Genomic DNA, 13,527 nt, shown 5'->3' on the forward strand with positions numbered 1-13,527 from the left:
CTGCATCCACAGACTCAGGGACATGCTGCAAAGTTTGGTCAGAATTGTGCAACCTGTTCTGCTTTCCATCCTCTGATGGGGCAGTTGATGTCCCCTACTGGCCTAGATGAGATGGCCATCATGTCTGTCATGTGCCTCTAAGCCTGCTGTCTACCTCAAAGGCAGTAACTCAGGGGGCCCGGCCCCAGTGCATGCACTCCAAAGTCAGATCACATATCCTGTGATCTTCCCTGTAGACGGGGTCTGAGTCCTGCAGTTTAGGGGGAGACCCTCAAGAAACCTCAGTTAGGTTAACCTCAGATTTGACTCCTGTGTGTGCCAGCCAATGCAAAGTCAGGTGTGGTCTGTCACCTGCACCAGCCAATGCATATACCAATGGATGCAACTGCCTTGTCAGTTCCTCCCTAGTTCCATATCTCACTCCAAGAGATGGGTGTTGTCACCCAGCTAGGCCATCTTGCCACAGACCTATGGTGTATCAGTGGGTTCTATAGCTTAGTAGGAGTGATCTCCAATAACCTAAACTAGGCCAGCCTTGGTTTTTGTGCCTGCAAACCTCTACTGTGACCTAGCCCAGCCCAACCCACATCCCATCCGGCTCTTGTGCACACCCACGGGTGCTGTGCTTAGCTCAGTCTGACTTGCCACCAGACCTAACCTTGAAGTATACCAACAGGTGCCACTGCCTTGTATAGCCTGGCCCGCCCCAAGCCCCAGTTCTTTTGCCCGTCAGTGATAGGTACAGCTTACTAGGGAAATGCCCATAGTTTCCCTGCCAGGCATGTTCCCAGCCCCAAATCTTGCACCTACCAGGGGTACTGCAGCCAACCTGACATAACTCGCACCCAGTTCTGGAACATGCCAGCTGGGGCTGTGGCCAGCCTGGCTGGCCCACACTCATTTTGCCTCCCATGTGTTCCAGTGGGTACAGCAGCATAATCTAGCCAGGTCTGCTTCCCAGACCAGCCCACTCCCTGTCCCAGCTCTCCTGCTGAGAACACTCTTTAAAATGTTATGATTTGTATCTTTCTTTGTTTCCTGAGCTGAAGTGACTTTGTTTTCGAAGGCCTATGAGGGAGCTGCTTAAAAGAAATGAACTGTGGTTTCATCTGAGGGATGCTGAGTGGGTCAGACTCCAGTGGGACTTGAACTAAAGGTTCCAGAGCAAAAGCTCAGATGACAAGTTCGCACCCACTGACCTGGTGGTGTTCATCCTGGTGCATGCAAGATGAGGCCTTTAGTGGCTAGGCTATTGTGCTGGGCCCTCACCTGGCCTTTTGAGCTGCTCTGCTCTTGTGTTTTTTCCTTTTATTCTTGTGTTTTTCTATAATGTCCATCCATTCTTCTTTTTTTTATTTAAAGATTTATTTTTTATTATTTCTTTATTGGAAAGGCGGATATACAGAGAGGAGAGACAGAGAGGAAGAACTTCTGTCCGATGATTCACTCCCCAAGTGAGCGCAACGGGCCGATGCTATGCTGATCCGAAACCAGGAGCCTCTTCCGGGTCTCCCACGCGGGTGCAGGTTCCCAAAGCTTTGGGCCGTCCTCGACTGCTTTCCTGGGCCACAGGCAGGGAGCTGGAAGGGAAGCGGGGCTGCCGGGATAGAACTGGCGCCCATATGGGATCCTGGGCTTGCAAGGCGAGGACCTTAACCACTTGTGCCACCGCGCCGGGCCCCATCCATTATTCTTACACAAGTAATCTTTCTATAGAGCAGGGGTGATAGTGAGTGCAATCTGATTTGTCTACTGCAGGGCCATCTGTGTACACAGGATGCAGCTTGAATTGACATAGCTCAGGGCAGATCATCCACTCCTTAGGAGTTCTTACTGCAGCAGGACCAGCCTCAAGGTACAGTGATGGGAACTGAGACCCTGACAGCTCCTCTTGGCTGGTGCAATAATCCAGGAAGATGTAGTATTCCCTACTGGGTCACAGCTAAAGGGCATACAGGGCATACCTGACTCAATCAGCCTGTTGAGACTCACTGTGCTAGAAACTGGGAGCACAACAGAGACTAAGACCCAGCCATGCCCTTGAGATGCTTGGGATGTGGAAGCCAAATATGAAGCTGGAGAGCAGGGAGGACAGTGACCCAAGTGCGTGTGTGTGACTAACGATACACCTGGAGGAGAGAGTGCTTTTCTGTGTTAAAGGAATTTGGTGAAGAAAGACTCTACCAGGATGGTTCTATGTATTTTGGGATTTGAAGGAGTTGGAGCCTTCTAGAGTCACATGGGCATTCTAGTCAGACAAAACTTTCTGAGTAAGATTTCTAGGTGTAGGTTGTTTTGATTTCAAATCATTTGGGTGGAGGACAGCTGTGGAGAGAAAGGTCGACTAGGGGAGATTGGCTGTCAGAGTTTCACCTGTTTCTGATGTGACTAATAAATCAATAATGTTGAGGGTTATTTTTGAGTTTTTTTTTTTTTAGAATTGATTTACCACGGAACATGAACTTGACCAGGATCACTGAGGGATGTCTATGATTTTCATTCTGAAATTCACTCTATTTGTAATTTTTCATATATTTGTATATTTGCAAATTGTTCTTGGCCCACTGCCAAGTTGGAGAGAGCCCCAGACTGCAGGCGGGGCACAAGTAACCCTTCTATTGGCTGTAGGTCCAGTCACACCCCCTTCTCCATACATAAATATTCCAGTCACCTTGACTGGATAACAGCTTATAGGGCAGGGCAGCTCATAGCCCAGCAAAGAGCAGCACACACAGCTGCAGGGAACACTTAGAGGAGAGAGCTGCAGCAGAGAGTGACAATGGACCTGATGCCAGACTTTTCCTTAGAAACCTGGGTTCTTGTGGCTACCAGCCTGGTGCTCCTGTATCTGTGAGTAGCTGTCCATCTGATTTCTCCTGTAGTTTTGCGACTGGAATGGTAATGAGGCTTGTTTTTTTGTTCATCTGCTTCCCAGACCAGCCCACTCCCTGTCCCAGCTCTCCTGCTGAGAACACTCTTTAAAATGTTATGATTTGTATCTTTCTTTGTTTCCTGAGCTGAAGTGACTTTGTTTTCGAAGGCCTATGAGGGAGCTGCTTAAAAGAAATGAACTGTGGTTTCATCTGAGGGATGCTGAGTGGGTCAGACTCCAGTGGGACTTGAACTAAAGGTTCCAGAGCAAAAGCTCAGATGACAAGTTCGCACCCACTGACCTGGTGGTGTTCATCCTGGTGCATGCAAGATGAGGCCTTTAGTGGCTAGGCTATTGTGCTGTTCCTTCAGGGGACTATGTTGTGACACAGTAACTGCTCAGTTAATTTGAGAGGTCACATGACAGGCTGCAAGTTCAGAATGAGAAAAAACCCATTTTTATTTATATGAAGAATTACAAATAGAGTGAATTTCAGAATGAGAGATATTTCATATGCTAGTTGACTCCCCATATGGCCTGAACAGCTGTTTTGAACCCAGTGAGGAGTCAAGAGCTTTTCCAGGTGTGCAGGGGCCCAAGCACTTTGACCACTTTGCTCTTTCCCAAATTATCAGAGAGCTGGATTGAAAGAAGAAAAGTCGGAACTTGAACTAATGCCTTAATAGGATGTTGGCACGGCTATGCTGCAGTGCCATACCTACAGGGAAAAATTTAATTCCCTGGCTATGGTGGTAGTAGCAAAGGAAGGAACGGGGGTGGGGGGGTGGATAATGAAAGCCAGCCCCTCCCAAATTTGGCAGCTGTTGTCAGACTTTCCATGCCCTCATGTAATAGGCATGAAAAATCTGTAGTAGGTGCCTCTGGTGATCAAACACAAGTGACTTCATACAGTCTTTCAGTTTTATTTGATCAAATACATGATGACTACTGGATTGATAGATAGTATTGGTAACCTATCCTACCTTAGAGGCTAATATCTAAAGAGGATATTGGGCCATAGTACAATTCATATTGAACATGCTATGACTCTTTATTAGCTGTTGCATAATGTATGTACTGGTTACTGCAGCAAGTGTGGACTTTGGAAGGCTCTCTCTTGTTGCTGGCAGCAGTTGCAGAGCATACTGAACTATTTATAGAGAGCATCCTCATTAGCCATACTTGCTCAATTTCCCACCTTGGGACCATCCTGGTGAATTTTATACCTTCAACCCCCTATTTCTCTTTTTAAATAAATTTGTTTTATTTTTGATAATGGTTACACAGTAGGGATGGATGTAAGCCCGTGTGGATCACTAGTTAGGGTGGGAAGGGCCAAGAAATGGGGGATAATGAATGAGACAATTGCTTCCAATTTAAAAAAGACGTATTTTTTATTTATTTTCATTGGAAAGTTAGATATACAGAGAGGAAGAGAGACAGAGAGGAAGATCTTCTGTCTGATGATTCACTCCCTAAGTGACAGCAATGGCCGGAGCTGAGCTGATCTGAAGCCAGGAGCCAGGAGTTTCATCTGGATTTCCCATGTGGGTGCAGGGTCCCAAGGCTTTGGGCCATCTTCCACTGCTTTCCTAGGCCACAAGCAGGGAGCTGGATGGGAAGTGGGGCTCTTGGTACACGAACTGCAGACACCTATGTGGGATTTCGGTACATGCAAGGCAAGGACTTCAACTACTGGCTACCATGCCGGGCCCTCTCTGTTTTTTTCCCTGTATCTGGAGGAAGAGAGGAGAGATGGGGAAAGGGCTGTTTACAGCAGCCTAACTGCATGAGCACCCAGGGATGAGGAAAGGCAACTTGATGTCATCCTAGGTTCCCTGATGTGGAGCATGTTCCAAGGGTATTGCTTAAGTGGTTTTGATGGTTCTGAGATGCTCTTAATTTCATTGCTCCAATATTGAGATATTACTCAAGGTCCATTGACTGACATAGTCCACCCTAGAGGCTCCACTTGCTAAGATACTTGCTGTCAAAGTTTGGCTGGTAGAGTTGTCTAATTTATTCTGACCTTCATGTTCTGCCATAGTACCAGACATCCTCTACTGGCCTCAATGATCTGTCACGTCCCCCATGAGCATCAGGGCATGCTGTCCACTGAACAAGCTTCAAGGAGGCCCAGTTCTTTTTTCTTTTTATTACATGTTTTTAAAAAGCTTACTAATATAAAGAAAACATATTTTATGTATTTCCTAAATATAAATCAAAGAAGATAACTATGCTGATTTCATTCCCTTTGGGCAAATTCCCAGGAATGAGATGAAATGGTTCAATCATATGGTAGATCATCTTTCATATTTTTGAGGACTCTCCATACTGTTTTCTATAGATTGTACTGGTTTACATTTCTGCCATTAGCATATCAAAGCTCCCTTATCTCTACATCATTACCAGTATCATTTTTTTATTGATAGCCATTGTGACTGGGATGGGTAGAAACTTCATTGTAATTTTTATTTGCATTTTTCTGATGGCTAGTAACTCTTGGTATCTTTTCCTTTGTCCATTGGCCATTTCCATTCCATCATTTAAAAAAATGCCTGTTCATGCCCTTTGCCCCTTTATTAACTGTATTGTTTGTTTTGTTGTTGAGTTTCTTGAGCTCTTTATGAATCTTAGATTAAATCCTTTATCAGATATAGAATTTGCAAATATTTTCTCCCATGTTGTCAGTTGCTTCTTTATCTTGTCAAGTGTTTCCTTTGCTGTGAACATGATGCAATCCCATTTGTCTAGCTTTGGTTTTATTTTTTGTACTTTTGGAGTCTTATCCAAGAAGATAATACTTTTTACCTAGGCTAAAGTCTTGCAAAATTTCCCCAAATTTTCTGAGCCTCTCAGACCCACTGTCATTTGGGCGAGTTTTTCAGGGACTCAGTCTAGGGTTTGGACGTTGAAGGCCTTTATTGAGTCATTGTGACTTCTTGGTGTACTTGTGATGAGGAAGGAGATAATGAGTTCTGCTGTTAGTCACTGGCTACTTGTTACCTCCCTGATTTGTTCTGATTCCTGAGCAGGTGTCACCTCTATGTAAACTATCACCCCTGTGACCTGATTTCTCCTTGACTTTACAGTTATGGCACCTCTACACATGGACTTTTTAAGAAGCTGGGCATTCCTGGGCCAACACCTCTGCCTTTCCTGGGTAATATCATGAGCTACCGTAAGGTGAGTGTCATTTGAACTACTTCTGCTTCATGTGTTCGTACAGAGCCAGTCAATTCTATGAGATGAAGTTCTCTTCCGCAGGGGAGTTGTGAATTTTCCCACTTCTTGACTGATGTGTGGGTCCCAGGAGATGGAGAAGTTTGCTCTGGGGCTAGAAGTCTCATGTTTGCCTCAGGTGAAAAGAAACTTACTCTGTGGTTCATCAGCTGAGGTCTCACGGTTCAGCTGAGAGTTGATGTTCATGCTCTGTGAACATTATAGAGAGCTTTGAGTTTTCCCTGGCACATTCTCAAGAACGTGTATCACTGTTGGTTGTATTTGGAGCCACGTGGGAAGGGGACTCCTTGGCGATTCATGAAGCTGTGCGTTCTAGATTCTAACTCTCCTGCTTGTAGCAAGAGACCATGATTGCTTTTGGTCCTTTCCTCCTGCATAGTTTTGAAATTCGGTTTTTTAAGCACTTAGGTACTTACCACGAGAGAATTGGATGATTTTATTCACCCAAGAATTGCTGAATTCCCTCTTTTTGTGTTTCTACCAAAGTTTTGCTACCTGTGACATCTGTTGGGGATTTAAGAGCCAGAAAAAGAGGTTTCTGCCTTACTTATTTTCTTTCACAGGTGTACCCTCATGGGTGAGTCTGAGCCAGCGTGGATGTAATGGAGACAGAATTGTGTTTATCTGTGAACTTCAGATATCCAAACCCAAAACAGGTTTTTAAAAGCGTAATTGTAGAAGAGGGGATAGCTTGAGAAACATTAAAATTCTCATAAAGCTGAATGGAATATAAAATACATCACAGGGTTTGGGCATTTTGAAGACACCTTTGCAGTTAAACTTATAATTTTAAAATTATTTTTTCCCTTAATACCATTTTATAGTCACAGAGATTTTTCTCCACCTCCCCCTTCCACTATTTCCCTGATAGTATTTTTAAAATATTTATTCATTTTTATTGGAAAGCCAGATTTACAGAGAGAAGGAGAGACAGAAAGATCTGTCTGCTGACTCACTCCCTAAGTGGCTGCAATGGTTAGAGCTGATTAGATCCAAAGCCGGAAGCCAAGAGCTTCTTCTGCTTTTTCCCTGCAGGTGCAGGGTCCCAAGGCTTTGGTCAATCCTTTACTGCTTTCCCAGGCCATAAGCAAGGAGCTGAAAGGGAAATGGAGCGGCCTGAACATGAACTGGCACTCATATGGGATCCCACTGTATCAAGGCAAGGATTTAGCCACTAGGTTACTGTGGTGCCGGGCCCTCCCCTGATACCTTTATTGTACCACAGTCCTGCAGCAACAGTTGCCAAGTTCAACATTCTGTTACCCACATGTACCATGGCATTGTAGGTTTAGACAAAGGCAGAAAATCTGCCATCATATTATTACGGTGTATTTAACTGTTCCACCTGGGAGTGGAAATGCAGGCTGCAAGGTATCTTCACTTCCTGGTGTTTAGCCTCTATGATGCTTTGTAAGGACCTGGCTCTTGGGTTGAGAGTCACTAGGTCAGGTCTAGAATTCCAGCAGCAAAATCTGTGTGTGTGTGAGTGTGTGTGCGTGTGTGTATGAGTGAGTGTACGTGTGAGTGTGCATGTGTGTGGCACGTGTGAGTGAGTGTGCGTGTGTGTGGTACATGTGAGTGTACGTGTGTGGTGTGTGAGTGTGTGTGAGTGTGCATGTGTGTGTGGCACATGTGAGTGAGTGTGCGTGTGTGTGGTACGTGTGAGTGTACGTGTGTGTGGTGTGTGCGGGTGAGTGTGCGTGTGGTGTGTGTGTATACCTTTTTTGCTGCTGGAACAGCAGCAGAGACTGTGCATTCATGCACTGCTGTGTGGGTGCAGTTTCCTCTTCCACAGTCCCTAGCACTGTTTCTGACACTAATTCTCCTTAATGGAGCTTTCTTGTGTAATAGAAACCTGTGAAATAAGGTTTTTTTTTTTTTTTTTCTCCTGAGATGGCAATGATTTCTTCTTTATTTTTCCTAGATGAGTTTTATAGTAGCTATACCTCCAAGTTCCATCATCTAGGACCTTCTTTTCATATTAAAATTATCACAAGTGAAAGCAAAGGAAGATTTTTTGCTTTACGTTTCAGAAATGAGAGTTAATAGCAAGTGTTATTTATGTACCTGGTGGGGCATGAGAGAGTGAGACAGCAGGCATCCACATGCTTATTTACTTCCGCAAGGGACTTCAATATCTGAGACTACACTTGGCTGAAGCTGGGAACTTCGTCTCCGTCTCCCATATGGGTTAGGGGTACCCCGTAGTTGAACCATCACTGCTGCACCTGGGATGCGTTTTAGTGGGGATTTAAAGTGAACAGGCAGGCCCAGGTGTGGAACACAGACATTGAAACATGGGAGAGAAGTGTGTGAGCCACTCTGCTGGAATGCTTGTGTTGTAGTGTGCTGGGACCTGTGTGTAGAGCTGATATCTGTTCATCTTTCCCATATTGTGCTCCAAAACTGGAAGGTGAGTCCACATGTGTTCTCACTCATACAGTTTCTCATTCAACAACATGTGCAAAAGTGGCATAAATCTTCAAGAACAAAAGAGATTGACTGCTATCACTTCCTAAATATGCCAGAAGTCTCGAGAGAGTTCATGAGCAGATGCATGTCTGGGAACCTCACAGCTTTGCCTAAGCCTCAGTTTCCCCATGTGTCCATCAGGACTACCTCAGAGGGATTTATGGTATTTTGGAGACCACAGAGACCCAGAAAAGCACTTCACAGTTGACAAGGATTATGTATATCTGTATCAAGGGAAAGCCACTAGTTTTCCATGATACTCAAGGAAAACTCAAGAGTGCCTTTGAATTCTTCACTTCAAATGTCTTTTTTCCTTTAGACTCAGATGAATATGAGTTTCCACATAAATACTGGAGAAAACATTAAATTTGTTGTAATTATTTGGAACACTTTTTTTTGGTCTGAATTGGGATAGAGTTTACTATAGGTAGAATAATCAAAATTTCATTTTTTGTTTCTGTCCCCAGAGTATGTGGGATTTTGACATAAAATGCCATAAGAAGTATGGAAATATGTGGGGGTGAGTATTCTACAAGCTTCCGTGCATACGCAGTGCATACGCAGCAACCTCAACTCAGAGCCTTTTAACATGAAGTATACGGAGTAAAGGTGTGGAGGCTTCTCCTGACAAGGATCATACACATCCCAGGCACTGATGTCCAAGTTGGTCGTTACTTTGTCCAGGCTTTGCTGACCAGGGATCCTAGTTTCACTTTCTGCCATGGTCTGGCTGTTCTCTATTTTAACCCCCTTTTTGTCTCTTTAATTGAGTGAAACTCGTTATTCTGGACCATTCTAATGTTTCCTCAAGTGCATGATAGATGAACTTCCTGTGTTGATTTCTCTTTGAGGGAAAAATCTTTACTCTGTTAGGTAACGTGTATATCTGATATATGTTTTTGAAAGCAGGATTTGGAGATACAGGCAGGTGGCTTGGGAAACTGCATATCGTCTCTACAAACGTATGATTTGTTTTTGTTTAAATTTTTAAGATTTTAAACCGACTTCTTTTGTAAAAGTGAACACAAGTTTTTTTCTTTTTAAAGGTTTTTTTTAAAAATTAAATTGTAATTATTATTTACCACAGTACAATTTTGTATGTTTGGGGATTATTTCCTCCCCTGCGACCCTTCCTATTCTTGTTCCCACCATTTCCCCTGTATTATTACAGTAGTACAGTTCTTTAGTAACAGTTACAGGTGTTAACATTCATTTTTTCTTTTTATTATTATCATTTTATGATACAATTCCATTGATTGTGGGATTTCCCTTATCCCCTACCCAAGTTGCTCCCACCTCACTGAGTTCCTCTATATTATTACTGTAGTATGGTTCTTCATATGCAATGTGTATGGATGTCCATCATTGTGGGCATGGATAATGGCAGAGAGTCCAGCATCCTATTGTCAAGATATAGTAAACAGTTTCACTGGGAGTCCATCTTTGTCTGGAAGTAGAGATGCATACTGCATTGTATCCTCACATCTGGTTATGACTGTCTCCATTACACAGTTACTATACATCCCCTTAAATGAAAAGCCACAATACTAAATCAACAACAGGAAGAAAAATAGAAATTGGCAATGCCATGAAGTAACATACTGCTAGATAGTCTCCATTATACAGTTACTGTACATCCCCTTAAATGAAAAGCCACAAAACATAATCAATAACAGGAAGGAAGGAAGAAATTAAAGATGTCATGAAGTTAAATAACATGCTACTGAATGACTAATGTGTCACTGAAGAAATGAAGAGAATCATGAACCTTCTTGAAGAAGATAACGCTACTGTATGATCTATGAGTTGTTGAAGAATTTAATCAGAAGAAAGTGTTTTAAAGAGATGAAACAAACAAACAAAAATCAAAATCTGTGAGATACAGTTTCTGCTGATCTTTGTTGGTGAGATATATCCTACCCGTGCCCCCGTAGGGAACAAATAGATCGGTTTTGTTATTTTAATCCAGTCTACTGATCTGTGATGTTTGATTGATGAGTTTAAGCCATTTACATTGAGGGTTAATGTGAATGGGTGGTAATTTGGTCCTGTTTTTTTTAGCAATGGGTTGTTCATTGATTTAGTCTTCTGTTGTTGTGTTACTGGGATGTTCTTCACATTTGCCTTTGGCTTAGGTGGGTGCTGTTCCTTTTCTCTGTCAAGAGAACATCTTTAAGTAAGTATCACTTGTAGGGCAGGTTTGGAAGAGGCATACATACTCTTTTAACTTTTCTTTACTGTGGAAGAATTTTATTTCATTTTCCAAGAGAAAGGAAAGCTTTGCTGGGTATGTTATCCTGGGCTGACAATTTTATTGCTTTGAGAATCTGGACTATGTCACTCTATTCTCTTCTGGCCTATAGCATTTCCTGTGAGCGGTCTCCTGTGATTTTTTTTTTTGTTATATTATTTTTATTGATTACATTGCATTATATGACACTGTCTCATAGGTTCTGGGATTCCCCCAATTCCTCCCCATACCCTCCCCTCATGGTGGATTCCTCCACCTTGTTACAGTATTACAGTTCAAATTCAGTCAAGATTCTTTCATTGTAAGCATCTGCCAAGCATAAAGTCCAGCATCTTATTGTCCAGATAAGTTCAACGATTTCTTGGGGAGACCATCTCTGGTCTGAAAGCAGAGCTGGCAGAATATCATCCCGATCAATTAAAAGCCACAACATAACATCAACATCAATTTACAACATTATGGAATTAATTGACATGGTATTGAGTAACAAATATGTTAGAAAATGCAAGTTCTTAACCACATCCTCTGATTACTTCATTGACATTTCAATTTTGGTTTATACACAGAACTGGCTGCTATACACCTTAAAATGGCTATAGGGTACTATTCAGCTGTATTGTGACTATTTTCATTTTAGCATTCAGCCGTTTATAGTGTTGAAGCTTAATTTTGCTGAACTTGGCAGATTTTAGGATAGTCTAAACTGGCTTATAACTCTAACAAGGCATATGTCAACAGTCGAAGTGCAGAACAGTTTTAGGAGGGTGTGCAGAGACATCTTCAATACCTTAGTGAGGAGTAAGTAATCTTTGTGTCCTACCTAATAAGGCATGTGTGAGTCCATTCTGACAGTTTCCCGTCTGGTTCCAAGCTTTCCTTGTTGTTCTCTGTCTATCTATTCCAATGTGTGTGTGTGTGTGTTTGTGCATGTGTGTGTGTATGTGTGTTTTGGGGTACGGGGCTCTGGAGTGACCCTAATGGTCATTGCAAGATAGGGTGGGGTTCCAAAGTTGGAACCAAGTGAGAACCAGAGAAAGCTCCTCTTCCTAGTCCTGAAGGAAGCTTACTGTTCCGATGACCTTGAATCCTGCAAGAAAGGGTTTGGGCTTCTTTCACCCCATGTGGTGGATCCAAACGGGGGTGTATGACCTCAGAGTTCTTGGCCACTGAAGGCATTCCAGTTTCCCATGGTCTGCTTGGCCGTTGGGATGTAGTCCTTGTTGCTCGTATTGATAGTCCTTTGTGAGGATCCGGGAGTCACCAGGGTTGGGATACAAGTCCCCTCCTGCCCACCTGCTCCACCCTGGGGTCCCCCACTGCTCTGTGCATATGACCTCCTGTTAACAGGTTGTCAGAATCGCTCATGATTCCGCTTATATATCTTTGTAGTACCACAGTTTCTTTAACCATTGTTCCTTGGACGCACATCTGGATTGTTTCCATGTCGTTGCTATTGTAGGTTGTGCTGCTACAAATGTCGGATTACAGATCCTCTTCTATACAGTTTTCATTTCCATTGGGTATTTTCCTAGAAAAGGAATAGCTTGGTCATATGGCAGGTTTATTTGCAATTCTCCCAGCACACTCCATACTGATTTCCACAGTGGTTGTGCTAGCCTACACTCCCACCAGCAGTAAAGAAGGAAAGTGCCTTTCTTCCCACATCCACACCAGCAGGTGTTGTTATTCGAGTTCTGAATATAGGGCAGTCTCATTGGAGTTAGGGGCTACCTCAAGGTGGTTTTTATTTGTATCTCTCTGATGGCTAGGGAGCCTCAGCATCTTTTCATATGTCATTTGAATCTGTTCTTTTGAGAAATGTCTGTTCATTTCTTTTGCCCATTTTGTTACAGGGTTGTTTTTTGTGCTGTCCCTGGGTTTCTGAAGCTCTTTGTAATCTTAGATATTAGTCCCCTATTGCTTGTGTAGTATGCAAAAATTTTCTCTCATTCTGTTGGTTGCTTCTTCACTTTGTTAATTGTTTCCTCTGCTGTGCAGAAGCTTTTTAGTTTGATGTAGTCCCATTTGTTCAGTTTGGATTTGATTGCCTTTGCTTTGGGCGTCTTTTCTAAGAAGTCTTTCCCTGTTCCAATATCTTGGAGTGTGTTTCCTATGTTTTCCTTTAATAGTTTGATGGTTTCTGGGTGTAGATTTAGGTCCTTGAGCCAGTTAGAGCTGATTTTGTGTAATGCGACAGGTGCAGGTCTTGCTTTTGAATTCTGCAAGCTGCTATCCAGTTGTCCCAACAGTGTTTATTGAATAGGCCAGATTTTTCCCCTGGATTGCTTTCTGTTTATTGTCAAAGCTTAGTTGACAAAACATATGTGGATTCCCTTCTGGTGTTTCTACTCTCTTCCACTGATATTCTGTGTTTCTGTACAAGCACCAGACTGTTTTGATAACCACTGCTCTGTAGTATGTCTTGAGGTCTGGAATTGTGATTCCTCCAGTTTGACTTCTATTTTTCAGGATAGCTTTAGCTATTCATGGTCATTTGTGATTCCAGATGAACTTTTGTATCATCTTTTCCATTTCTGAGAAGAATGTTGTTGGGATTTTTATTGGGATTGTGTTGAATCTGTATATTGCTTTTGGTAATATGATCATTTTGATAATGTTGATCCTGCTAATCCAAGAACATGGCAAGGTTCTCCATTTCTCAAGGTCTTCTTCTATTTCCTTTTAAAAT

At 42.8% G+C, this 13,527-nt stretch overlaps 1 protein-coding gene across 3 annotated transcripts in view; it reads left to right on the forward strand.

The window, feature by feature from the left end:
* The first annotated feature begins 2,779 nt into the window (after positions 1-2,779).
* LOC121156612 (cytochrome P450 3A6) overlaps positions 2,780-13,527 on the forward strand; it is a 44,723-nt gene continuing 33,975 nt past the window's right edge. Inside the window, exons 1-3 of one of the 3 annotated variants that reach the window (XM_040980402.1) lie at positions 2,780-2,850; positions 5,965-6,064; positions 9,055-9,107. In XM_040980402.1, coding sequence (XP_040836336.1) covers positions 2,780-2,850; positions 5,965-6,064; positions 9,055-9,107 — 224 coding nt within the window. Of the gene's footprint in view, positions 2,851-5,896; positions 6,065-9,054; positions 9,108-13,527 lie in introns of those variants that run through there. The other 2 variants (XM_040980401.1, XM_040980403.1) reach the window with 2 other exon arrangements.

Source organism: Ochotona curzoniae, unplaced genomic scaffold (assembly GCF_017591425.1).
Source record: "Ochotona curzoniae isolate NIBS_2020 unplaced genomic scaffold, NIBS_Ocur_1.0 contig_3437, whole genome shotgun sequence".
NCBI lineage: Eukaryota > Metazoa > Chordata > Mammalia > Lagomorpha > Ochotonidae > Ochotona > Ochotona curzoniae.